Genomic DNA, 27,362 nt, shown 5'->3' with positions numbered 1-27,362 from the left:
GCTATTCTAGTGGAGTAAAATGATATTTCTTTGTGGTTTGGGTTTGCATTTCCTTAATGACTAATGTTAATGTCTTTTATGTGCTTATTGGCTACTTGTATATCTTTGGAGAAATGTCTGTTCAAACCCTTTGCCTATTTTTAAATTGAATTATTTTTGTTTTTGTTGTTGCAAGAACTCTTCATATATTCTGCATAAAGTTCCTTATGATACACATGATTTGCAAATATTTTCTCACATTCTGTAGGTTATCTTTTCACTTTATTGATAGTGTCATTTGAAGCACAAAAGCTTTTAATTTCAATGAAGTTCAATTTATTTTCTTTTTTGTTTGTGCTTTTGATATAATATCTAAAAAACTATTGCCTCATTCAGAGTAACAAAGATTTATGCCTGTGTTTTCTTCTCAAAGTTTTATAGTTTTAACTCTTTATTTAGGCCTTTGATCTATTTTTAGTTCATTTTTGTGCATGGTGCAAGGTAAGGATCTAACTTCATTTTTTTGCATGTTGATACCCAGTTGTTCTGGCACCATTTGTTGAAAACACTATTCTTTCCCATTGAATTATCTTTGCATCTTTGTCAGAAATTAATGTGATCATAAATACAAAACTTTAGAGACTGCCCTGGTGGCGCAGTGGTTAAGAATCTGCCTGCCAATGCAGGGGACATGGGTTTGATCCCTAGTCTGGGAAGATCCCACATGCTGCAGAGCAACTAAGTCAGTATGCTGCAACTACTGAGCCTGTGCTCCAGAGCCAGTGAGTCACAACTACTGAGCCCAAGTGCCACAACTACTGAAGCCCACATGCCTAGACCCTGTGCTCTGCAACAAGAGAAGCCACTGCACTGAGAAGCCCGCACACTGCAATGAAGAGTACCCCCCTCTAGCCACAACTAGAGAAAGCCCACGTGCAAGGAAGACCCAACAAAACAAATAAAAATGAATAAATTTATTACAAAAAGTTTATTTCTGTTCTCCTGATTTTGAATCCATTGATCTAGGTGTCTATCCTTATGCCATTGCCACACTGTCTAGAATACTGTAGCTTTGTAGTAAATTATGAAATTGGGCAGTGTTATGCCCCCCAACTTTGTTCTTTTTCAAGATTGTTTTGGTTATTCTGGGTCTTTTGCATTTTTATATAAATTTTAGGATCATCCTGTCAATTCTGTAAGCAAGACAAAAGTAATTTTGATAGAAATTGTGTTGAATCAGTATCTCAACTTGGAGAATATTACTATCTTAATGTTAAGTTTTTCAATTTTTGAGCATGGGATGTTTATTTATTTAGATCTTGTTTAGTTTCTTTCAACAGTGTTTTGTAGTTTTCAGTTTACAAATCTTGTATTTCTTTGGTTAATTTCATTCTAAAGTGGGAATTCCCTGGATGTCCAGTGGTTAAGACTCCACTCTCCCAATGCAGGGGTCACAGGCTTGATCCCTGGTCAGGGAACTAAGATCCCACATGCCGTGCAGCACAGCCAAAAGGAAAAAAATTATTCTGAAGTATGTTATTCCCATTAATTGCATTGTAAATGGAATTGTTTTTGTAACATCATTTTCAGATTTCTTTTTGCTAGTGTATAGAAATACAATTGATTTCTTTGTATATTGACGTTTTATCCTGCAACATTATTGGGCTTGTTTATTCACTGTAAAACTTTTTTAGATTCCTTAGGATTTTCCATATATAAGATCATTGTCATCTATGAGTAGAGATACATTTACTCATTTCTTTCCAATTTGGATGACTTTTGCTTCTTTCTCTTGCCTAAGATCTCAAGTACAACGTTATTTAGAAGTGACGAGACTGGGCATCATTTTCTTGTTCCTGGTAATGTGGGGAAAGCTTTCAGTTTTTCACCATTATGTATAATATTAGTTGTGGGTTTTTCTTAGATGCCCTTTATCACGTTGAGGAAGTTAGCTTCTATTCCTCATTTGTGTATTTTTTTATCATGAAAGGATGTTAGATTTTGTCAAATGACTTTCTGCCTCTATTGAGATACTCATCTGTTTTTGTCCTTTATTCTATTAATATGGGCTATTAAATTAATTGATTTTAACATGTTGAACCAGCCTTGTATTTTGGGATACATTCCACTTGGTCATGATATATAATTGTTTTTATATGTTGCAGGATTCATTTTGCCAGTATTTTGTTGAAAACTTTTGCATCTATATTTATAAGACATATTGCTCTGTAGTTTTATTGTTTTTTTTTTTTTCCTGGTTTGCATATAAGGATGTTACTGGCCTCATAGAACAAGTTGGGAAGTGTTCCATTCTACTTTTTTGGAAGAATTTTGAAGGTTTGGTGTAATTTTCCCATACTTGTTAGATAGAATTCACCAGTGAAGTTATCTGGTCCTTTGTGGGAATTTTGGGGGTTACTAACTCAATCTCTTTACTTGTTATAGTTCTATTCAGATTTTCTATTTATTTTCTGGTCAATTTTGGTAGTTTTTGTCTAAGAATTCATCCATTTCACCTAGGTTGTCTGATTTGTGGGAAAAAATTGCTTGTAGTATTCTATTTAGTCCTTTTTTTCTCTGTAAGTTTGGTAATGATGTCCCCTCTTATATTCCTGATTTTAGTTGTTTGATTCTTGTGTTTTTTTTTTTTTCTCTCTTGGTAAGTCCAGTTGAAGATTTGTCCATTTTGTTGATCTTTTCAAAAAACCAACTTTTGGTTTTGTTGATTTTCTCCTTTGCTTTGTATTCTCTATTTTATTAATTTCCACTCTAATCTTTATTTTCTTCTGCTTGCTTTGGGTTAGTTTATTTATCTTTTTCTAGTTTCCTAAGGTAGAATATTGATTTGAGATTTTCTTCTTTTATAATAAAGGCATCTACAGCTATAGATTTCCTTCCATGTACTGCTTAATCTGTGCCCCATAACATTTGGTATGCTGTGTTTTCATTTTCATTCATCTAAAAGTATATTCTATTTTCCCTTTCAATTTCCTCTTTGACCTATTGGTTATTAGAATGTATTTTTATTTCCATATATTTATGTTTTCCCAAATTTTCTGCCACTGTTTGTTTTTAGTTTCATTCCATTGTGGTCAGAGAACATAGTATGATTTCAATTCTTTAAATTTATTGAAACTTGTTTTATGATCTATCATATGATCTAGCCTGGAGAATGTTTACTGTGTATTTAAGAAGAATGGGTATTAGGCTTTTGTTGGATGGAGAGTTCCACAGATGTCTGTTAGCTTCTAGTTGGTTTATAGTGTTATTCAAGTCTTCTATTTTTTCATTGATCTTTTGTCTATTTGTTATATTCATTATTGAAAGTGAAGTTTTCAAGTCACCAACTATTATTGTTGAACTGTATATTTTGCTGTCAATTATGTCAGTTTTTTTTTCATGTATTTTGGAATCTGTTGGCAGGTGCATATGTGTTTATAATTCTTATAGTTTCTTATGGATTGACCCTTGTTTCATTATAGAATATCTTTTTTGTCTCTAGTAATAATTTTTATCTTAAAATCTGTTTGTTCTAATAGTAGCGTAGCTTAATTTCACCTTCATTTTGAAGGATGGTTTTGTTGCATATGCAATTCTTAGTTGGTAGTGTTTTTCTTTCAGCACTTTGAATGTGTCATTTCACTGTCTTCTGCTCTCCATGAGAAATCAGCTGTTCAGTTCATTGAGGATACTTTATATGTGTTGGGTCTCTGCACTTTCAAATTGTCTTTGTTTTGTGTTTTACTATGATGTGTCTAAGTTTGAGTCTCTGAGTTTATTGTATTTGGAGTTCAGTGAACTTCTTGGAAGTATAGATTCATGTTTTTCTCAAATTTGGTAAGTTTTTGATTAATCTTTCTTCACATAAGCTTTCTGCCCCTTTCACTCTTTCCTTTTCATCTATGACTCTCATTATGCATATTTGCTTGATGATGTTCCACTGGTCTCTAGGGTTCTGTTAATATTTCTTCTTTTTTCTTTCTGTCAGGGTGGATAACTTCAACTGATCTATTATCAAGTTCACAAATTCTTTCTCCTGCTAGCTCAGACTTATTGCTGGGCCCTTTTTCACTTCAGTTATTATATTTGTCAACTCCAGAATTCCTTTTTTTAAAAAAATAATTTCTACATCTTTATTTTCTCTATTTGGTGAGACATTGTTCTCATGCTTTAGTTTTTTTTTAATAAATTTATTTATTTTTGTTTATATGCTATGTTGGGTCTTCATTGTTGTGTGCAGGCTTTCTGTAGTTGTGGAGAGCAGGGGCTACTCTTTGTTGCAGTACACAGGCTTCTCATTGCAGTGGCTTCTCTTGTTGTGGAGCATGGGCTCTAGGCACTCAGGCTTCGGTAGTTGCAGAGCATGGGCTCATTAGTTATGACTTGTGGGCTCTAGAGGGCAGGCTCAGTAGTTGTGGTGCATGGGCTTTGTTGCTCTGCAGCATGTGGGATCTTTCTAGACCAGGGCTCAAACCCATGTCCCCTGTATTGGCAGGCGGATTCTTAATCACTGAGCCACCAGGGAAGTCCCATACTTTAGTTCTTTAGAGAAAGTTTCCTTTAATTTTTGCACCTGTTTAAAATAGTTAATTTAAAATCTTATTTAGTAAGTCTAACATCTAGACTTCCTTGGGAGCGGTTTCTATTGACTGCTTTACTTTACTCTTATTTGCATGTCTCATCATCTTTTGTTGAAAAGTGGATTTTTAAAATAATATGATGTGGCAACTCCAGAAATCATATCCTATCCTCTTCCCAGGATTTGTTGTTGTTGCTGTGTGTTTGTTTAATAACTTTCCTGAATTAATTCTGTAAAGTCTGCATTTGCCATATGTAGCCACCAAAGTTTGTTCATTTAGCTTAGTATTCATCTAATGATTGAATTAAGATTTCCTTACAAGCCTAGAACAAATAAATCTTCCAGCCTTTGCCAATAGGCTCTGTGTGCACGTTGGGCACATCTTCAAGGATGCGGCAAACGGTTTACAACTCTGGCTTAGCCTTTACTTCCTACTTACACAAAGCCTCAAGGTCAGTCAGAGGTGAGAGATTAGGCCTTCTAAGGTTTTTTTCTGGGCATGTTCACAGCCCTACTTATGAATGTGTCTTTTAGACTCCCAGAAAAGTATCAAAGATTTTTGATGCCCCCACCTCCTCTCCCCAGGACATCTCATTCTCAAGCTTTACCTTTTAAGTGTTTTGGTTAGAATTTTGTTTGAGTCAACTGTTATCACTGTCTCAGGCAGCTTCAGTGTTAAGCAATTGCTGATGATTATTTTCAGCAAATTCCCCAGAGAAAATTTGTTTGCAGTAAGTGAGCTCTTAGTTGGATCAAATAAAGACAATCTGCATGAGTGACTGTTTTCAAGGAGCTTCCAGATAGGTTAGATAATAACAATTCTTTGGGGATAGGACTTCTGGGAAACTCCTTCTGCTCCCTACATAGTACTGTGGTTGTGAGGCTGTTGATTTTCCAGGCCATTGCATATCTTGAGAAAGGATAATGGAATTAGGGCACAAAGTACCTACAAAGCTTGGTTCTTACTGATAGTAATTTTCTTAAATAAACAGTCCTTGGATTTTGCAAGCATTTGGTTGATTTCCAGCATTGGGGGGGGAGGGGGGTTGATATTTACAATTTTTGTCAGTTTCTCATTACTTTTGTAGAGGGGAAACTTTTGTAGATCCTTACTCCACCTTTCCACTGATGTCCAGGCTTTTTACTTAAAATGAAAAATAGTAACACTTTCATTTATTATATAAACAACATAACATCAACAAGCATACACTCACAAAAAACTCTTCACCCACAGTCCTACCCATTTAACACATAAACTTTTTTTTTTTTTAAATTCCATTTCTTGCTTACTGACATGAATGCTCTTAGTACTATTACAATCATAATCTAGATTTACTCATATTCTCCTTTGGTTACTTTATACCATATTGTTGTTTCTTTTGCTGCTTCATTATTTATAGAACAAACATTTTAATGCTTAAAATTCATTAAATTTATGTATTATATAATTTTATTATCTTTCTTTTTTTGACCATTTAGGAGTTTTCAACTTCACCAGTATAATAAATAAGGCTACTATAGTATAAGCATGCAGTTTATTGTTTTGAAAATATTTCCTTAGGATAAATTTTATTTAGTAATGTTTGCTATCAAATGCTACAAACATTTTATGCCTCAAGCTACTTGCAAAAGGATTATACTAATTTATATTTTCATTAATAATATATGTGTTTCTTTATATCCTTTACAACAGCTATTATAATGTTGGCTATTATTGATTTTTAATTTGCAAATATACAAAAATATATTAAAATTACTAATGACATTGAACAATTTTTATGTCTGCTTTGTTTTAAGTGAATTTTCTATTCTTGTGTTCTTAAAAGTACTATAGCCATCCCGTGAATAATCATTGATATTTTCTTCACTTCTGAAAAGTAAGATTGTCATATAGAATCTTATCAATTAAAGACATTTTTAAGTTGTTTTCTCTAATATTAAAATGTCTCAATATCTGTCACAATTTTTAGAATTATTAGATGACATCTTTTTTTTATCCTAGCAATGAAGCTACCCTTTTTATTGTTTCTTAGAAGCTAGTAGTATTATAGCTTTCAGATGTTAGAAAAATCTTATCTAACCCCAGCTATAATTTAAAGTGTCATTCGGCTTTTGTCAATGCATTGAATTATATCATGTGTTGTTTCTTGAGGGAAATATATTTTGAATGTTAGTTAATGTTCAAGCAAGCTTTTTAGAATGTATCACTTTAAAAGCTTAGAACTTCTTATTTTAGTGATTGTGCAAATGAAAATGTTACCTGAAATTGGTGACTTACTACAAATTCTGCAACATTGTTCTTCCTTACAACCTAATCTAATTTTTGATTTTTCCCAGTTTAAGGCCAGTCCTCCTGCTGTGACTTTCAAGCTAACTGGCGAGACAGATGGCATAATTCAGATACAACCAGATGGACTTCTGTATCACAACGCAGCCCTGGACAGGGAAACAAGAGCTGTTCACAAACTTCAGGTGAACTGAGACCAGGCAAAGAACACTAACTCCAATCTCTCTGAGCACCCTTTGTCCTGTATCACTGGCCCCTTCATCCCTAGCATAGAATACTGTTTTAGCTCTCCTGACACTACTGACATGCTTTGCAAATCTCATTTATTATTTATTTATTTATTTACCAACTAGAGAGGGTTGTGGCAAAGATATCCTCTTCTTCAGGCTTTTTGACCAGAATAACCCAATTTATATTGCCAAGGCTCTCAGATGGCGTTACTCATCCAAGTATGGCCATACGTAGGCACCTGTATCAAAACCAGCCAGTACTTCTCTGATATTTCACTGGTGTCTGCCTATGGCTGTTGGGTGGGCTCTGGACCTACAAAGAATGCAGCATCAGTGCTAGAGAAAGCTCCTGTGAGCCTTGTAAGAACCAGAAGTAACCAACGACCAAAGTCAGAGGCTGACTGAAGAGACCCTCTCCCTCTCTTTCATCCTTACTTTTCATGGTTTGTATCTGAATACTATACACAGGAATGGTAGAGAACTAGTTGTGGGGGAGAAAAGCAAGCTGAAAGATTTCTGTTGGTAAATTTTATTATTGGCTCTGCAGATTGACCACTAAAATGCCTCTGTAACAGGACATGGCATTTTCATGCCAAGGGTCAAAGTGTTCTTATTTCACTGATTCCAGCTATTTAGAAAAAAAGCATGACCTATGTCCAGCATACCCCACTGCTGGGAAAACACTGTCATGATTAGCTTGGTTTAACTGATAGGGCCTCTATTTTAGCAGCTCACAGTTTGGGCTTTTATGGGGGCCTTCCTCTCTACAGTTACCAGGTTATTGGTTATTTGGGCTCTAATTTCCTTCAAGTGACTTTTGAGTGTGTGATATGAGGTTCAGACTCACCAAGGAGGTTTCCTTTTCTTGTCAACATCAGGTCTCAGCCCTGGATGTTCATGGCAATACAGTGGAGGGCCCAGTCCCCATCATCATAGAAGTGAAGGACATCAATGACAATCGACCTGCATTTCTCCAGCCAAAGTATGAAGGCTCAGTAAGGCAGAACTCTCGCCCAGGTAATAGGCAGGAGCCTGGAGATATTTGTGGAAAGATGGAAGGGTAACAGGCAGAGGGACAGATTTGTGTGGCTAACATGTATAGCTATCATTCATTAAGCACTTACCACCTTATTTAAATTTTATTTACCATATTTAAATTTCACAGCAATCCTCTGGGAGTTGTTTTATTATCCCCATTGCCCTAGGACACAATTTATCAACCTTGGCAGTATTGACAGCTTGGGCCTGATACTTCTTTTCTGTCGGGGCAGTTCTGTGCATTATAGGATGTTAGGCAGCATCCCTGACATCTATCTACACACCAGATGCCAGGAGCAACCCTTCCCTTCCAAGTTGGGACAGCAAATATGTCTTTAGACATTGCCAAATGTTCCCTGGTGGGGGCGGGGGGGCGGCAGCAAAATCACCCCCAGTTGAGAGCCAGCATTTTAGGGTGAGAATTTAGAACACCTTACAGCTCTAGAACACTCTAGAACACTCTGGAAAGGTAAGCTTACTCTTCAACATCCTCCCAGGAATCCACGTTTTCATGGTCACTGCTGGCTCCCAGTTCTTTTTCTTCTCTTACTTCAGCTCCTAGCTATGGCTCATCCCTTCACTCTTCTTTTACCTTTCATTTCCACAAAAGCCCCTCATCAAAGCATAGGTGTGTATGGCAGGCTTTACTGAAGATTGAGAGAAATGAGGGAGCATCATGTCATAACAGTGCACAAAATAAACATGAATATTAGACTTTGAGTTCTCAGAAAGACTTTTGGCCATTTCCATCAACTCACTGTCAAGTTTCCCCCCTCTGTGTTAATCTTCTCTCTCACTCTTCAATGCCCACTTCCAATAACTTAGGAAAAATATTCCTTCCACTATATTATGTGGAGCAATTTCACATGTCTCTGTCCCTGAGGTTGCATATGAAAGGTTTGCTACTAAACTCTGCTAAGTAATAATCTTCCAGGTCTTATCCTTCACCAATAGGATTTTCTAATTCAGTGGTTCTCAAACTTTTCGGTCTCAGGACCCTTGTATTCCCATCAAAACTCTTATGGACTCCAAGGAACTTTTGGCTATGTGGGTTATATCCAGTGGTGTGCTGGTAAATTTTAATAGCTGTCTCTCTGGGGGGAAAAAGCCCCTGATTTGTAGCATTTGTCAATTTCTGTGGTATAAGTACTCCCATCATAACCTATTTTAAGCTACCAATGGTGTTAATAATTGGCTCACAAAATTCCTGGAAATTCAGTTGGGTCTCACAAGTTGGCTCCAATGCATCACTGGTTATATCTATCATTATTTATCATATTTGAAATTAAAACTGAAAAGTTTAAAAATATTTATTTAGTAATTGATTTAAAGTAATAAGCATATTTTAATAAAAATAACTGTATTTTCAAAGACAAAAGGAATTGTTGAGAAGAATGGCATTGTTTTAATCTTTGCACATCTCTTTAATGTTTGGATTAATTGAGAACAGTTGGATTCTCATGTCTGTTTCTGCATTCATTTTGTTGCCATATGCTGTTTTGGTTGAAACATTTAAAGAAAAACTCTGCTTAGACAGCATTAGCAGCATAATAGTGTTTCAGACAATTGTGGATATTCTTTGATACTAGGCCAAAAATCAACAAGTTGTGGTTTCTTAAATGCTGGTTGCAATGTGGAATCCGAAACCATATCAATACATTTTTGGGGAACTCCTTTATGCTAAAACCCATCAAATTATCTTGTGATTTGAATGAGTCTTTTACACTTGTATGACCCTAAAAACAGTCTCAAAGACGCCTAGAGGTCCCTGGACCATACTTTAAGAAACCTCCTCCTAGGGGAAGGGAGCAGAGTAAAGACTTATTCTGCTTATTCTGCCACTGATATGAATTATGGCACCTTCCTCCATTCAATTTCTGCCCTTTAGAAGGCAAATGTATCTATGGTTGGTTTGGGTTTCAACTGATATCTTTTTTTTCTGGGTACATGTTGTTAAACAGGAAAGCCCTTTATGTATGTCAATGCTACAGACTTGGATGATCCAGCCACACCCAATGGCCAACTTGTTTATCAAATTATCATGCAGCTTCCCAAGGTCAGCAATGTCATGTACTTTCAGATCAACAACAAAACAGGAGCAATTTCACTTACTCCAGAAGGTAAGTTAAGTGATGCCCTCATAGGACTCCCTGAGTCAGTAAAAAGGACCTAGATCTGTATCACCTTCAGAGACATTTCCTTTTATCTTCTCTCCTACTTCCCATAGGATCCCGGGAATTGGATCCTTTGAAGAATCCTTCCTATAAGCTGATGGTCTCAGTGAAGGACATGGAAGGTCAGAATGAGAATTCCTTTAGTGATAGCACATCTGTGGATATTACTGTGAAGGAGAATATTTGGAAAGCACCAGAACCTGTGGAGATTGAAGAAAACTCGACTAGTCCTCATCCCATTAAAATCACTCAGGTAGTGCCCAAGGAATGCCTAGAGCCTACCCAATCTATGCACTCACATTGTAGGGGCCCACCCTCATGGTCTTCACTGACATTTTTGCATAGCATCACCATCATATATACGTATATTTAAAAAAATTTTTATTTATTTATTTTTAAATATTTATTTATTTATTTATTTTTGACTGCATTGGGTCTTCGTTGCTGCGTGGACTTTCTCTAGTTGCGGCGAGTGGGCGCCACTCTTTGTTGTGGTGTGCAGGCTTCTCACTGTGGTAGCTTCTCTTGTTGCGGAGCACGTGCTCTATGTGCATGGCTTCAGTAGTTGCAGCACAGTTGTGGGCTCAATAGTTGTGGCACGTGGGCTCTAGAGCACAGGCTCAGTAGTTGTGGCCCACGGGCTTAGTTGCTCTGCAGCATGTGGGATCTTCCCAGGCCGGGGCTTGGACCTGTGTCCCCTGCATTGGCAGGCGGATTCTTAACCACTGTGCCACCAGGGAAGTGTAGCATCATTATAAAGCAAACTAAATAGACAAAGTCTCTGGCCCCAAGTCTCTGGAATTTGCCATCATGGGTAAACTCTGGACTTTACCAACTTGGATCCAGATATATATGAGTTTTAAAAGAGAACTTCACTCACCTTCACCTTCTAAGGGAATAACACTGTTATTTGTTGTTCCCTGTCAATAGTGTAGGATATGGCTGCCCTAGAGTGGGTTGTATGTGGTACATGTATATATGTACAACATGATTTGGATTTGGGGCTGCAACTTATTTTTGAAAGGCTGCTTCTTATTCCTGTGGGAAAAATCTCTATGCTAAAGGCTCATCCCATCACAGGCTGAAGAACAGATATAAGACTAGCCAAGTATGAAAGCTGAGTAAACAACCTTTCTCTTGGAGCCCACCCCTGCCAACTCCATCACCTGTGGGTACCTGTCCCCTCCATTCAAATCCTCCCCTGGTCCCATGTTCATGGGCTGGTATCTCACCCTGAGCCCCTTCCTCTTTCTTTAGCTCCTGGAAATCCACTCTGGGATCCACCCAGATCTGATCTTTTCTGGAAGATCAGGAGGTTTCTTGACACGAAACTGTGAGTTAGTGGGTGAGCACTGGATTTGGAAGCAGATAAACTGTTATGAGCTCCAACTTCTCACCAATAAAATGGGGATAATAACAACTGTTTGGGTTGTTGTGAAAATTAATTAGTATCTGTGGAAGTGGATAAAAGTTTATATTGATGTTATGAAGGAGTCATAGTCTGTAGTACACATAATTTTTTAAAATGACACTCTTGTTGTTAAGGGGTCATGGAATGGCCCATCCCACCATATCTACTGTCTAATTTAAAGGATTTTTATTTATTGAACTTTGAATTAGTGAATTTCATCTTCAGGGGGAAAAGAAATGAAAGCAAGAAGTATTCTGCTTTACCAGCTAAGAAAGTGTTCAGGACTCATTACTGTGAGAATTTCAGATTGAGTTCCTTTACTAAAGTCTTCCTATTTATTATTTAGGTTGCCTCCGTAAGGATTTATAAATGCTAAAAAGAACACATATACTTATTTTCTCTTAGGGCTGTCAAAGAAAAGAAAGTCTAAGGAGCCACACCCAATACCCAGGCTTGGGGAAAGTACTTTGTGTGTCTTGAAACTGAGGAAGAAGGGGGACAGCTCAAGAGAGAAGGACTTAGACTGAAGTTTTAGGGCATGAAAGGAGCTCGTTTACAACCAAGAACATGGTCTTTGGCTTGGAAAGAGGGTGTGCTTAAATAACTAGAAAGCGATACCCTTCCCAAGCTGGTTGAGATAATAGTTTAGTGTGGAAATTTCGAATAGCTGTAGGAGGTTAGGCAAGTCACTTAAACTTTTTGTGTCCTAGTTTCCCCATTTATAAGGTGAGGGTAACAATAGTCTCTACCTCATGGGGCTGTTTGAGGATTTAATGAGATAACATATAAAAGTTTTAGAATTATGTCTGAAATGGGGTAAAACCCTCAATAAGTATTGTAATTAATAGTAGACTTTCAGATAGGCCAGGCTCTGTTTGTAGCATGTAGACGGGTCTTACTATTGAGTTTATTGATTTTCTTTTTCTTTCTTTTTTTTTTTTTTTTGCCAAGTTGTTTACAAAACAACGCTAGGAGTTGGTAAATATTCTTATCCCTGAAGTCTTTAAGACTAAATATTTAAGGGAAGAATGTTCTTTTTTATGTATCATTTGTCTTAGATAATAGCATGGTAAAGAATTGAAAGTGTCTCTTATCATCTTCACTGGTGAGTTTTGGGATCTCGTCGTCCATCATGGCTTAGTGCTCAGATAATGCCAGCTACTAAGTACATTTTGTTTCTTAAATTGGTGTTTCATGACACAAAACCTTCACATTCAGATTTGCAAAAGAACGATCTACAAACTCTTTAGAGGGTTCACAAAGAATTGCTTTAGGGAAGAAAAATACCCCTATGTGCTTATTTGGAGCAATATAACTTAGTAAAAATGGGGAAAAAAGGGAGGGAATTTTTTAAGTTGAAAATGAAAAATGTAATTTAGTAGTTCATAAGAAACCACAGACATCCAAACAAGGTTGTCAGAAACTTCAAATTGAGAACCAGAAAATTGTTTTTATTTCCTTTCCAGTTCTCTCTGTCTGGATGTATCTTTCCTCACAACTCACTTTGGGTCCTGCAGGTGCGGTGGAATGATCCAGGTGCACTATATTCCTTAATGGACATGGAGAAGCTGTCAAGGTTCCCATTTTTAATCGACCAGGAAGGAGATATTTATGTGACTCAGCCCTTGGATAGAGAAGAAAAGGACGCAGTGAGTAAAACTAGGAGGAGTTTCTTGTCACCTGTGAAACATTTTACCTAAACTCCCTCCCCACCCCCCCAAACAAAACTCCCCAAACTGTGTTCTGAACCTCAGGGCGTTATTGCTCTCAAAGGCATGATAATACCTCCCACAAATTTGACCCATTTTATATTTTCTCCTTTCCCAGTTCTAAGCGAATTGAAGATAAGGGGATAAATGAAATAGCATTGAAATAGTTGTTTTCTTTGCCTTTTAAAGAGGTTGATGAAGGAGTCATGTTTTAACTCTGATCTTGTTGTAGTATGTTTTTTATGCGGTTGCAAAGGATGAGCATGGAAAACCACTGGCAACCCCACTGAAAATTCAAGTGAAAGTTAAAGACATTAATGATAATCCACCTACGTGTCCATCTATAATGACTGTACTTGAGGTCCAGGAGAATGAACAAATAGGTAAGAAACCATCTATCTGTCCTCCCTGTGTTAATTCGAATCCCTTTCTCTTCTCTGTCAGGTAAAAGGTGGGTAGGTAAACCTGATTGGGGATCAGTTGTCTATGCCCAGCACAGCATAGAGGTAGAATGGAGTTTGTGATTCACACAGGTACAGTATTTAGTTTCAAGCAATATCTGGGAAGTGTTCTAAAATTTGAGATTTTATAACTACCACCCCTATTCCTAGCACTGTTACTGCCACTATTACTACTACTACTACTACTAGTACTACTACTGCTACTACTACAACCCTCACCACTACCACTAGCACCATAACCATGTACACTAGTATCCTATACACATGTATGTTATCTTATTTGCAAGGCTTTTCCATAGATTCTTTTTTTTGTTTTTTAAAGATTTATTTTATTGTTTATTTATTTTGGCTGTGTTGGGTCTTTGTTGCTGTGCACGGGCTTTCTCTAGTTGTGTCAAACAGAGGCTACTCTTCATTGTGTTGCACAGGCTTCTCATTGCGGTGGCTTCTCTTGCTGTGGAGCATGGGCTCTAGGTGCATGGGCTTCAGTAGTTGCAGCACACGGGCTTCAGTAGTTGTGGCACATGGGCTCAGTAGTTGTGGCACATGGGCATAGTTGCTCCTTGGCATGTGGGATCTTCCTGGACCAGGGATCGAACCTGTGTCCCCTGCATTGGCAAGCAGGTTCTTAACCACTGTGCCACCAGGGAAGCCCTTTCCATAGATTCTTATTTGCCTTCTAACAAACTCAGTGACATAAAAATCCCATCAAATTTGCTAAATAATTTAAACAAGCATCCACACCCAATATTGGATACCCTGCAATTGACCCTTGATTGTCCCTCTCTAGGAAGCTGATAATGGCTCATGAGGCTGGAAGATGAAGTTCAAGTCCTAACTGTTTTTGTCCTTTTGTTCTTGACCTGCTTTTGTTCCTTGTACTGTGCCAGGGTATAGGGACAACTTCTATTGGAACACTGTGATTTCTGGGAGTTTTATGACTTTGCTGGATTTGGGACATCCATTGTCTATTACCCCTCAGTGTTGAGCCCATTGGCTGAGCAGGATGGCATTGCTTGAAATGTTTTTGTCTGTTTTGTGTAAGTTGCAGGGCTTACAAGGTTGGCAGTTTCTCACAACTACAATTCCCAGGGCTTGGCTGCCTTTGTGAGTAGATTCTCACCTGCCACATGGACATTCTCATCATTTTCGTTTGACCTCTTTACTCTTCTTGTCACACACTTTTGACACAGTGAGTGCTGTCTTGGTGGCTTGGTGGGCACTGCTCACATGGCTTGCTTGCCCAATGCTCTTTTTCCTTCTTGCTGTCAAGAGTCATATGTAGGTTACCTAATGTCAGTGTATTCTGCTTAGGTCTTCTCTTTTATTTATTCCAGTTATTCTTGCATCAACAGGAAGTGTTAAGTGACAGTTTGAAGGATTTTAGTTAGTTATAAGGAAGAATCTTCTAACGGTGGCAGTGGAGTAACAATGAAATGTGTGACGATAGCCAAGAAACAATTATGGAATCACCCTTTTTGAAAATATGGGATAGTCTGTGATGCTGAATGAAAGCAGAAGACCTTTGTAGGGGATACCTCAAGTCTCTTTGCATAGGGTCTAACATTTGGTATGTTAGTCATCTATGCTGCATAACAAATTGTCCCCAAATTTAGCAGCTTAAAACAACAAACATTTATTATCTCACAGTTTCTGTGAGTCAGGAATCTGGATGTGGGTGAGTGTCTTTGATTCAGGGAGAGAGAGAAAGAGAGATCGTTCAAAAAATGGCAAATAAGATGGAAGTCAGTCTTTTTATAACTTAATCTTGGAAATGACATCCCATAACTTTTGCCATATTCATTAGAAATGAGTCACTAGGCCACATTCATACTCAAAAATAAGAGGTTACACCAAGTCCTCAGTGTCGGGGTGGGGGGATTGCTGGGAGCTGTCATAGAGGCTGCCCTCCTTATTTGGGAGGAGGACAGTACTAGCTTTCTGTGACTGGTGAGGATGTCATTGTCGGTAAAACAGATTGTTCAGTGGTGCAGCATGCCCTTTGCCTCTGCAAAAGTGAGGATTTATTTTGTAACAATATTTCACAAAGTCTTGAATTGTGGACTTAACGGACCAGGACATCTTACAAATCAACACAGAATGAGTCTATTCTATATATGTAGCCTAAAGGGGTACAAAAAAATGCCTCTGCCTTTTGGGGGCTTACTGTCTAGCTCTGTAAAATACTAAATTCTTCCTTAGTATATTTATATTCTCCTGTTTGGTGTCTTATATGGGCCAGAATCTAGTGGGAGTCATGTCCCCAAATCTCAGCAATACCAACATTAATTCTGAAATCCCACTTGCTACCAAGACCTTTGTGTTCATGCAGGAACTTTATCCTCTAGTAAAACCCCACCTCCCAAAAGTATTTCTGAGTGTCCCAAGAGAGGCTGTATGTACCTCTGAGTCCGTTTGGGCTGCCACTTGTTCCTGGCCTTTGTCACTCCGAGACACAGCACTTCTTTCTCTCCTGGCTCATTCATAACGTTCTGAGCTCTCACTGAGTGGTGTCCCCTACTGGAATTTCCCTGTCATTGACGTCAGCAGTCTACATGGTGCCTCTGACAGCGGCAGGTTTCCTCTGTAGTAAGAGAGCAGAGTCCTCTGTGTGATGCTCACTTGCTGAGGGGAAAGGTCTAAAGCAGGGCTGCTTAGACACCAAACAATCACAAATTTAGTAAGATACTCTTTCATTCCAACACACAGATGCTTTTCTCACAAGGGCAGATGCATTTTCCAAAGGTGATTTGGTGTTTATGAAGATGCAGAAATGGCAGCTGCCACAACCCTAGATACGTGTTCTCTTCTGCCCTTTTGCTTACAATGCCCCTCTTCCCCAGCCCACGAGACATGCCTGCACATGCTAGCTCCATTATAGACATAACATAGGGACTTCCTGTCTCCCCTCAAAATGCCTCCAAATCTCCCTGTAAATCAGTGGATGGAAAGTAACATGGGGGGAGGGGATGAAACCGAACTCCACAAATGGGGAATACATATTCAAGTTTCAGCTCCCACATGGGATTCTGGCTGCGGCGCATAGAGAAACTCACAACTCCCATTTCACGGAGCAAGATGACCCAGCACCTATCAGAGCTCACCCAGACCTGGGTGGAGCACTGAGTCAGAGCTGGACTTCTGGAACTCCCTGGACTGAGACATTCACAGAAATAAAACTTAGGACCATAAACTGCAGCAAGGCAGAGACAGTGCCGGCCTGCTCTCTGCCCTGTGCTGTCTTTATCTTTGGGGTGGAGTCAGCCCACAAAGTTTGCTTAGAAGGAACCATGTTTGGCTTGTCCTTGTTTGGTTTTACCATTTGTTTGTGTTTTAGTGTCTGAGGGTGGCTGTAACAAATTACCACAGACTTGGTGACTTAAAACAACAGAAATTTATTTGCTCCCAGTTCTGGAGGCTGCAAGTCTGAAGTCAAGGAGCCGGCCAGGGGAGAATTCTTCCTTGCCTCTTCTGGCCCCTGGATTCGTTGGCTGCTGGTGGCGGCATCGCTTCAGTCTCTGCCGCCTCTTCACATTGCCTCCTCCTCCGTGGGTGTCTCTGTGTCTTCTCTTCTTCTTGTAACAACACCAATCCCTGCATTTAGGGCCCACTCCAAATCCAGGGTGTTTTCATCTCAAGATCCTGAATTGTGTCCTCCCAGAATTTACCTGGTGAAGTTCTAACCTCCAGCATCTCAAAGTGTGACTATTATTTAGAGATAGGGTCTTTAAACAGGTAATTAAGTTAAAATGATGTCATCAGCATGGGTCTTAATCCAATGAGATTAGTGTCCTTCTAAGAAGAGAAAATCTTTTGGACAGAAACAAGTGCAGGGGGAAGACCATGTGAAAGCACATGCAGCAGACAGCTACCTACAAGCCAAGGAGAAAGGTCTCAGAAGAAATCAACCCTGTTGACACCTTGATCTCAGACCTTTAGTCTTAAGAAACTATGAGAAAATAAATTTCTGTTGTTAAAGCCATCCAGTTTGTGGTACTTTGTTATGGCGGCTCTAGCAGACTAAGACACTTCTCCATACACTGCACTACTGAAAGGGTTAGAAGAACCAACATCAATCTAAGAACTTTAGTCTGCTACTCAGAGTTACTTCCAGTGCTTTCTAGGATCCTGATTCTCCAGTGAAACCATTTTTTAATAGAGTAAAAAGAGCCTGTAATGGACGGGTTTCCTTCTTTCCTTCTCTACAGGGAGCAGTATTGGGACTCTTCTTGCTCATGACATGGATGAAGAAAACACTATCAACAGTGTTTTAGGATACAAAATTGTGGACCAAACCCCCAAAGTTCCTGGAGATGGACTCTTCCTGGTCCACACCTACTTAGGAACGTTCCAGTTAGCCATGCAGTCCTTGCGGAAGCAAGACGCTCCACAGTACAACTTGACAGTAGAGGTGTCTGACAAAGGTTAGTATCACCTTCACTGTATCAAGAGTGAAAACACTTGTTTTTTTTCTAGTTGTGATTTGTTAGGCTGCTGCAATGCCTGGGTATATTACAGAAAGATGCCATGTAAGAGTTCTTGCTTCCTACTTAAAACATAGCACAGAGGCAGCTGGTCCAACATGGTAAGGGCCAGAGTCACAGCTCAGACAATGTTATTGTGTTGGTCCCCTGAGAAGCAGATACCCAAGAGGGGATTAAATATATAAGGATTTTACTAGGGGAATTGCCTGTGAGGACAAATGGAGAGGGATACAGAGAAGGCTGGGAGAGCCATCAGACCTCCAATACAAGCCAGACCCTGAGTGAAGGAGAGAGGGAAGGAAGGTGGTGGGAGTACCATAGACCACTAAGCAGTCAAAGGGAAGTTCGGCAAGGTCATTAGGGGTTCAGAGTGGGCTGTGGCAGGAGTCTGTGGTCTCCAAAAGCAGGCCTAGCTTAGCCTGCCGGCCTTGCTCAGTCACTGGCTGGGGGTAGCCAATGGGGAACAAGGCCTTGGTGTAAAGGTGGTGGTGGGTTTCAGAACAAGGCAGCATGTTGTCAGCTAAGATCCCTGTTGTAGGGGCTGGCAAGGCATGTTGTCATGGCCACCATGATCACAAACTAGAAAATCAGTTGTATTTCCCAAGTCTCCCTTTAAGACTCAAATGATTCTGCTGTATGAAAGTGAAGGAAAAATGCATCTTTTGGGAAGTCTCCTATTAGCTTCTAGTTGGCCATTTGACGATATCAGGAGACATTCTTCCTTACGCCTTGCACAATTTCAAAGCAAGTGGTTTTTCACCTTTGCTAAGTCATGAGACCCTTTGAAAATCTGATGGAAACTATGAATTCCTAAACAAATGCGCACATTCTCAGACAAGTTGCACAGACATACAAACACTCACGAACTCAGAGACAGGCTTATATTAAGATCATTCATACTCCTAGGTTAAGACTCTTTCTTTGAGTTAACTGGCACTGAATCTTAGATTACCAAAGAGTTCAATAATTGTTATACCTAGGAGAGAGAGATGGTATAGGTGTGCTGAAGTAAAGAGTATCATTTCACTCTGTGTTTCACATTTTTTTTTCTTTATTCCGTTGTTGAGGTACTGATGAGAACTGGGGTTTAGCAGGCCCCTGAAGCAGAATGTTTGAGACATAGTAATTAGGCATATATTGAGGGCCTAATGTAATGTCTAGCATTATGTTAAGAGGTACAACTGAAGTGGGAAGAATAAATCATCCTTGTCTGCGATGAGCTGACAATTTCACACCATTAGCCAGCCATTTTTTTCAATTGGGGTGTAGTTGCTTTACAATGTCGTGTGAGTTTCTGCTGTACAGTGAAGTGAATCGGCTACATGTATACGTCTATCCCCTCTTTTTTGGATTTCCTTCCCATTTAGGTCACCACAGAGCATTGAGTAGAGTGCTCTGTGCTCTAGAGCAGGTTCTCATTAGTTATCTATTTTAGCCAGCCATTCTTTTAGCAGTTATTGAGCACTTACCTTGATTGAGGCACCATTCGAGGTATTGGGGATACACAAATGAATAAGACCCAGTGTCTGTCCTCAAGGAGCACTCATGGTAGAGGAGATGGACATGTGAATAAATAAATTGCAAGAAATATGCACAAGGTAGCCCACGAAGACAATGAGGGAGTCAGTGGAGAGGGAGAGAAAGCGGATAAAGCTTTCTGGAAGAGGTGTCGTTGATCTGAGTCTTGATGGATGAAAATGACGAATGACAAAACAGTGTAAATGCATGGGGACCTGAAGCAGTTTGAGGCTGTAAGAGCAAAAAGTGGAAATCGGATTACAAATTGTCTATGTATATGAGTACATCTATAGACTATAAGGATGGGATTATGCAATGTATTTATATATACATATTTATGTGTGTATGTGTGTTGATGGAATTAGACATTCAATCGTGTACCATAGAAAATTAGATGGTAGGCTCTAATCAACATAGTTTTGCATAACATCTGGGAAGGTCTGTTAACCGGGAGGCCCACTGCTGGTCCAGATGATGTTTGTGCAGAGCAGGGAGCCAGTGAGTTCAGGCCCTGGGACCTCCCAAAATCTTCAGCCATTCTTGCTGCCCACAAATGTTCTGGGGACTGGACCCAGCTTTAATTAACATCCACTTTTTTATAACACTGTTATCATTAGGTTACATGCCTGGCCTCATGTCCAGTGTGTTGAGCACTAGATCTGCAGCTAGGCTGCACGAGTGTGTTTGTCAGGATCTCCGCAGGCCCCCTCAAAAGGAGTTTAAAGAAGGGATTATTTGTAAAGGCTGGGGGTAGGAGTTATGGGAAACCAACAGGAAGTGTGAAGCACAACGGGCAGCCTTTCTTTACCTGAAGGTGAGAAGGTGCGAGGGAGGCGAACATTCCCTAGAGGAGTGAGGCCTGCTTCCGGCAGTGGGGAACTAGCCCCTGACCCCGTTCCTCCTGCCCTTCCTCAGATCTCCTGCCAGTGCTCCCACTGGTAGAACCCAGATGCTACCCAGAGGGCCAGGGTGCCCACTGATGCAGTTCCTCTGGGGCACAGAGCAGGTGATGGGCAGAGAGTGGATGGAGAGGGCAAAAGATTGCATGGATTTGAATTCTGGCTCGACTACTAGTTAGTTATATGACCTTGGTCAGGTTACCTACTTCTCTGTCTTTTGGCGTCCTTGTTTGTGAACTAAATGAGAATGATAATAGTACCTGCGTCACAGAATTAGAATGAAGATGAGATGAGGCATGCCAGCAAAGCACTTAATACGGTGCCTGGTACGTAGAGAGTGCTAACAATGTGTGTTATGGAGAGAAACTTGGTTCTCTTGCTATCTGCATTTTATAGATAAACTAATTACTGCTCAGAGGTTTTGAGTGACTTACCCAAGCGCTCACATATCTGATAAGTAGCAGAGACAGAATTTGAATAGTGGGTTTCCAGAGCCCGGAGATTTAGCCATTGTATGATACAGTACTTCATGGTTAGAACAATGGAAACCCCAACAAAAAAAACTATCACGTTGGTTCTCACTGTGGATATTTCCCTGGGGACCCCATCCCCACCTGTACTCCATGCTCATCTTGGACCTAGGTTGAACCTGCTATCTCTGACTAGGTCTCTGAATCGTCAAACCCACCCCTCTAAGCCTGTGCCATTTCCAGGGTTCTATGAGCTACCTCTGCCTCTGCAGGCTGGGCAGCCAGGCCTTTTGAAGGGGGATAATTGTACCTTTCCTCCCTCACTTGGGCCTTCCCTTTATGGGGGCAGAAGAGATATAGGGCAGTAAGTGCTGGAAGTGTTCAGAGAAGGAAAGACAACCCTCTGGGATGCTCAAAGAAGGCTTTCTAGAAGGATAGTTTTGCACAGGGATTTGAAGGCTACATACGTTTCACTAGTCAGAAAAGAGAGCCCGCCTTACAGAAAAGAAACCATCTTGCTCAGGAAAAAGCCTTACCGAGGAGGGGGCAGGTGGAGGAAGTGGGAAGCTCAGGGGAGACTCTTGTGGGGTTTTCTTCGGCCTCCCCTTGGTGACCCGCTCATGGGTGCAGGTGGGGAGCAGAGAATCCTGTTGCCACACAGATCGCATGTCAATAGTAAAATTGTCACTTTACGTGCCAATTGTTTTTCTTGCAGGTTTCTGACTTTAATGCATGATTTTCAGTGAAAATGTTTGTGACATGACTTTAATTTTCAGATTTCAAGACCCTCTGCTTGGTACAGATCCACATTATTGATATCAATGATCAGATCCCCATCTTTGAAAAAGCAGATGTGAGTAGTTGCCACCTTGTTTTTTCTTTGCTTTGTTCATATTACCTGACCCCTACTTCTGGAATAAAAACAGTTAGCAGTTGGGGAAAATGCCAGACTTAATATTTTAGTCAATGCACTGGTAACAAACTCAAACATCATCTTCAATGGAATTCTTCAGGGAACAGTAACATGCACTGTTATAGTATCTGGGAGCATCTGTTTGTAAACTTTTGCCACCAGCTCATTTATTTCAAGGACTGCTTGAAAGCTACAACCACAATCCTTGTCGAATTGAAAGGAGTTGAGTGGCTTCTTGGAGTTTGTTATTATCTATTTCATGTGTAGTAGGACAATAAATAGATTACTGGTAGGTCTCAAACAAGCATTTTTAGTTAATATTTAAAATTTGGAATATTGGCAATTTTCAATAATTGGGTAAGAGAAAAGGGGGAGAAAAGTTAACCTCTGGTTTATGCCAAAAAATGTGCTGAAGACATTTGCAAGAATTAGAAGAACTGGGCAAAAAGAGCAGGAGAAAAAAGAGCAGTTGAGTATATCAAGAAGAATTGAAGTTAACTTATTGTTAATGTGGGCTTTAAGCTTGGAGGTAGTTCTATCATTGCTTCCCCTGAAATGGATGCCTCTATTTGTTTATTTTGGAGGAGAGAGAAGCCCTTTTGACCAGATTGTTATGTTAGAAGTCAGTTATGAGGCAGCCCAGAGCCTTGTGATGATGTTCATAAAATAAAACAGGGATAAGGCTGTGACAAAGGAAAGGAATGGATTTATGGGAGAGTTTGAAGAGGTAAAAGGTGTGACAATATAACTGGTGCAGCAGGCACTGAGGTTAAGCAAGCATGAGATTAAGAGCCTGTTTTTTCTCTGCCTTCATTCTCTTGGGCATTTGATCCTTTCCATGTGCTGTAGTTTCCTTGCATTACGTGTAGACAGTGTTTTTTGATTGAGGATAAAAGTTCTGCTTTGGGCATCTCAGAGCATGGAAAGGCAAACTGGGCTCTAGAAAGTTGAGTCCAGTTCTTTCACTGCTGTGTTCCTCTCCTGGACCCTGCCTGTTACCATCTTCATGACCATGAGGCCAAGAGACATGATCTGCGGGATTTTCAGTGGAGGAGTGGGAGCTGGTCTAGGCTGGTGTTGAGAGTGCCTGGTTTGGAATTGGACAAACATGGGTCTGAATCCTAATTCTGTGACCAACTAAGTGTGTGGTCTTGGGTGGGTTTTACCTCTCCAATCTTTTGCTCCCCTGTCAAATGGAGATGATAATATAGCTACTCAGTAGGGTGTTTTGTTTTGTTGCTTATCTTTATTGAGCACTTATTACGTGCCAGGCATTCAGGGGCTTTATATGCATTATCTCTGTAAATCCCCACAGCAAACATGAAGTAGGTTCTATTACTATTATTATTATCATCTCCAACAGACAGATGACGAACCTGAGACTTTAAAAAGTTAGATAACTTATTTCAGTTCACCCAGGTAATAAGGATTCATACCCAGGCCATTTGACTCCAAAGTTCAGGCTCTTAACCACTATTCCCTGATTGATTTAAGAATTAATTAAAATAATGTATGTGAAGTGCCTGTCACATTGTAGGTATTCAATATATAGTAGCTACTGATTTGTCTTATTACTACTATACTGATAATTGCAGTTATTAAACATATTGGATTTGGGTGGAGGAATCTGTTTTAGAATCCTTTCAGTAGCTCTCTGAGATGTCATGATTCTTGGTACAATGGGATATCAGTCTACGAGTATGACTGATGTTAAAATCAACTGCAACCTACGCATCACTAGGAAAAACATGCTTGGTAAGTATTGCTGCAAACTATGACTTGTATCCATTCTGAAACCAAAGAAACAAGTTTGCCCTTTGATGACAATGGACATTCTCACTGTTTCCTTCCCGTTTCCTTCTTAGTATGGAAATCTAACTCTTCCTGAAGACACAGCTGTTGGATCTGTCATCTTAACCATCCAGGCGACCGATGCTGATGAACCACTTACTGGGAGTTCTAAAATCTTGTATCGAATTACACAGGGAGACAGTGAGGGACGTTTGGAGATTGAAACAGATCCTGAAACCAATACCGGATATGTCAAGATTAAAAAGGTAAGTAGCCCACTGAATGGAATTTGTCCCTTTCAGAGATTAATTTACTTAGGGCCATTTGAGGACCTATAAACAGAAACGACATATTAGCAGTGTCCTCTCAGGTATGTGATGGGCTTTTGGAACACCCTCAGTCATTCCTGTCCTTCTGAAAGACAGAAGGCCAGGATTCTTGCTCTGGGTCTGTCACTAACTGACCAAGTAACCTTTGCAGAGGGAGGTAGGATTGCCATATAAAATATATAAAATACAGGATAGATAATTTTTTAGTGTAAGTATGTCCCGTGCAATACTTGGGACATACTTATACTAAAAAATTGCTTGTTTTTTATCTGAAATTCCAATTTAACCAGGTGTTCTATATTTTTATTTGCTAAATCTTGGGTGAGGTGGTGCTCAGGGCTTAATTTCTCCCTTTGCAAATGTGGGTATTAGACTAGATGACCCCTATGAGCCCTTTAGGCTGTAGACTCTTTATTCTAATGGGCCAGCCATGGGCTTCTCTTTAATAATGACTAGAAATTGGTAGGTCTCCTTTAATAGACATGTTTTAATAAACAAGTTTATTCTTTCATGCCTTCTTCTTTGCCCATCCCTTACTTTAATCTTTTATGGTATTGCTAAGTCCACTGGCTCTCCCTTTGTAAAGACTGGGTAGTTTGGAGCCAAAATCTTGATTATCGTGATCCTTCTCTCTCTGCGGAGGGTCTTCCCATCCGTCACTCAATCAACTCCCATCCCCCACTGTGTACACCTGAAGTTTGACCCTTTCTTCCATGGCTGCCTCATTTATGCTCATTTACATGCTTTAAAGCATGTAAACGGTTTACCAGATGACTCAGTAGGAAGTGGTTATCGATGTTATCCAATATATTTAGACTTAAAAGCGTCAGAGCAACAACAATAGAGACTCTGCAGATGTGGTTGAATGCCGAAGGTTTGTAGTGCAGTGTGTTGGAAGCTGCAGAAGAAAGCTCTAGAGGAAAGTTTTGACCCAGAATAAAGGAAAGCTGAAGTAGAGGCTAAAAATGAAGACAAAATAGAATAATTTCACAGTAAATGGATAGAAGCACAGGGAGAAAAGTGCAAGTGTTGAAGGAAACCATAAGGCAGAATCTCAGAATTCTGATATTATCATGACCATATACCCCATCTCTGACAAAGGGCCTCACTGGGTTTTAGCTGCAAGGTTTGTGTGTGGACCTAGTCAAGCCATTAGCACTTTGTGTGAGTCTGACATTCAGAAAAGGTGCCATTACATCTTCCCCCTCTATTCATGGCTGCCTACATGGAGACAAAGAACCTAGAAGGAAAGGCCAGTTGTCAGTTTGCAGTGAGTGGTCCAGGCAGCATGCATGATGCTTTTTCAGGAGGTAGGGGCAGATAGCTCCCATCCTCCCACAGGACCAGAGCTCTCTAGGTGTCTACGAGGAGATAAGGACCTGTCCATCTCAGTATGAATGATTCCCGCATGTCAATAATTTTTCATGGTGGCTGATTGTGAGCCAACTAAGTTAATTTGACCATTTGTGGCTAATGTGCACCTACAGGGAAAAGTTGGTAACCCTGATGATTAGCAGTAGGTGAGGGCTGTAAGTATCCTCCCACACACCTTTGACATGAGGAGGTATGTGACGGTGTAGCAGGGGTCTAGCCAAAATCTTTGTCACATCCTTATTTTGTTTGTGGTTATATTCCAAGTGTCCAGAATATTGCCTGGCACATAATGGAGGTTCAATAAATATTGGTTGCCTGAGTAAATAATTGAATTCTGTCCCACATACAGTTAATAACACGCAGGGACAAAAACCATCATCCAACTTGTGCTTTAGGCTTGTGATGTCCCCAGCTCTCTGTCCCTCAGGCACTGTGATCACAGCACTCCAGTGAGAGGATTCATCCCACTGTCTGCAGAAAAGGTGGTGATTGACAGAATAGAACTGGAGTCTTGAAATTCCGAAGGCTCTAAGCTGCCGGACTAGCCAGACACTGCCCTCGTGTTCATTTAATGACCAAGAGATAGACTATATTTTTAACCAAACCGCATGTCTTGAATACCACTAGTATCACAAAACCTCTTTGGAAGATTGCTTTGCTAATTAACAAACCTTCTAGTGCACTTGAGATAGTGCTAGCTCGAAGCCTGTGGCAGCTGCCTCTGGAGTGTGGATCTCTGATTAGGATCTTTCAAATGCTAAGTGACAGCCAACCCAGAGGTGTGGATTCTTGATGAGGATACACCAGATGTTAGCCAACTGTCCCCAGGATGTGTGTACTCACCTTGACAGATGCATGTATTTACACAGTTTTCGGTATTTTAAGTAAATTAGACTCTATTATGTGGTTTCTTACAGCTTAGCTTTACTTCTAATTCCCTCCCCATTAAGCCAGCCATTGCTTCAGAACCATTGTGTTAATCATTTTTAAAAAATTTTAAATCCTAATGTAAACTATTTTTTATTTCCTGATATTTTCTTAATCACAATTCTATCAGCACCTGTTCACCTGATTGCAAATGTGCTAATGGCAGGTAAAATTCATCGAGGAACGCACATTCCACAACCGAAGCCACTTTCGCTTCGTGAAACACTGCTGCACATGCTCCTTTGCTTCTCAGGCTGACTCTGAGGGAGGCAGAAATAAGCCCCAGTGTATAGATGAGGTTCAGGCCCACAACAAGATACAGAGATTCCCCAGGGATGGCAGAGCTGGGAACTTGACCCTAGGCTTCTGACTCCCTTTGGGAAATGATTTCTCTTGGGGCCCGGAGTTGCCATTTACTAGCTCTATGACCTTGACTAAATGTAACCTCTCAGACTTCAGTTTTCTGATCTGAAAAATAGGTGAAATGGTAACACCTTCTTGATAAGGATGTTGGAGGATTCAGTGTGAAAATGCATATATAGCTCTTAACACAGCCCCAGCAGGTAGCAGTCCACTTAATGAATGTCCAGCATTATCTTAATTCTAATTAATTAGAGTGAGGGCAGAAGCCAGGATTCTGCCTGTGGACAGATGTGTTTTCCCTTCTTGCCAAGGGGGCCAAACTTGCCTAATCCAAGAGTCAAGTGGTGCCTGCTAGGGACTGCTGACTCAGCTTTTCTATAAGAGGGCTTGGAAGTCAGTAGTTTTAGCAAGTGCCCTGCAAAGTAT

The 27,362-nt window shown here is 39.9% G+C and overlaps 1 protein-coding gene across 2 annotated transcripts in view; it reads left to right on the top strand.

Moving 5' to 3' along the window:
- CDH17 (cadherin 17) overlaps positions 1 to 27,362 on the top strand; it is a 70,893-nt gene that overhangs the window by 21,567 nt on the left and 21,964 nt on the right. Inside the window, exons 4-12 of one of the 2 annotated variants that reach the window (XM_057735813.1) lie at positions 6,896 to 7,030; positions 7,954 to 8,092; positions 10,075 to 10,233; positions 10,341 to 10,540; positions 13,216 to 13,347; positions 13,640 to 13,790; positions 18,077 to 18,292; positions 22,016 to 22,092; positions 24,018 to 24,209. In XM_057735813.1, coding sequence (XP_057591796.1) covers positions 6,896 to 7,030; positions 7,954 to 8,092; positions 10,075 to 10,233; positions 10,341 to 10,540; positions 13,216 to 13,347; positions 13,640 to 13,790; positions 18,077 to 18,292; positions 22,016 to 22,092; positions 24,018 to 24,209 — 1,401 coding nt within the window. Of the gene's footprint in view, positions 1 to 6,895; positions 7,031 to 7,953; positions 8,093 to 10,074; positions 10,234 to 10,340; positions 10,541 to 13,215; positions 13,348 to 13,639; positions 13,791 to 18,076; positions 18,293 to 22,015; positions 22,093 to 24,017; positions 24,210 to 27,362 lie in introns of those variants that run through there. The other variant, XM_057735814.1, reaches the window with a different exon arrangement.

The sequence above is a fragment of the Hippopotamus amphibius genome, chromosome 5 (genome assembly GCF_030028045.1).
Source record: "Hippopotamus amphibius kiboko isolate mHipAmp2 chromosome 5, mHipAmp2.hap2, whole genome shotgun sequence".
NCBI classification, from domain to species: Eukaryota; Metazoa; Chordata; class Mammalia; order Artiodactyla; family Hippopotamidae; genus Hippopotamus; species Hippopotamus amphibius.
The sequence above is the reverse complement of the archived record's forward strand: the minus strand, read 5'-3'. Positions and strand labels throughout refer to the sequence as shown.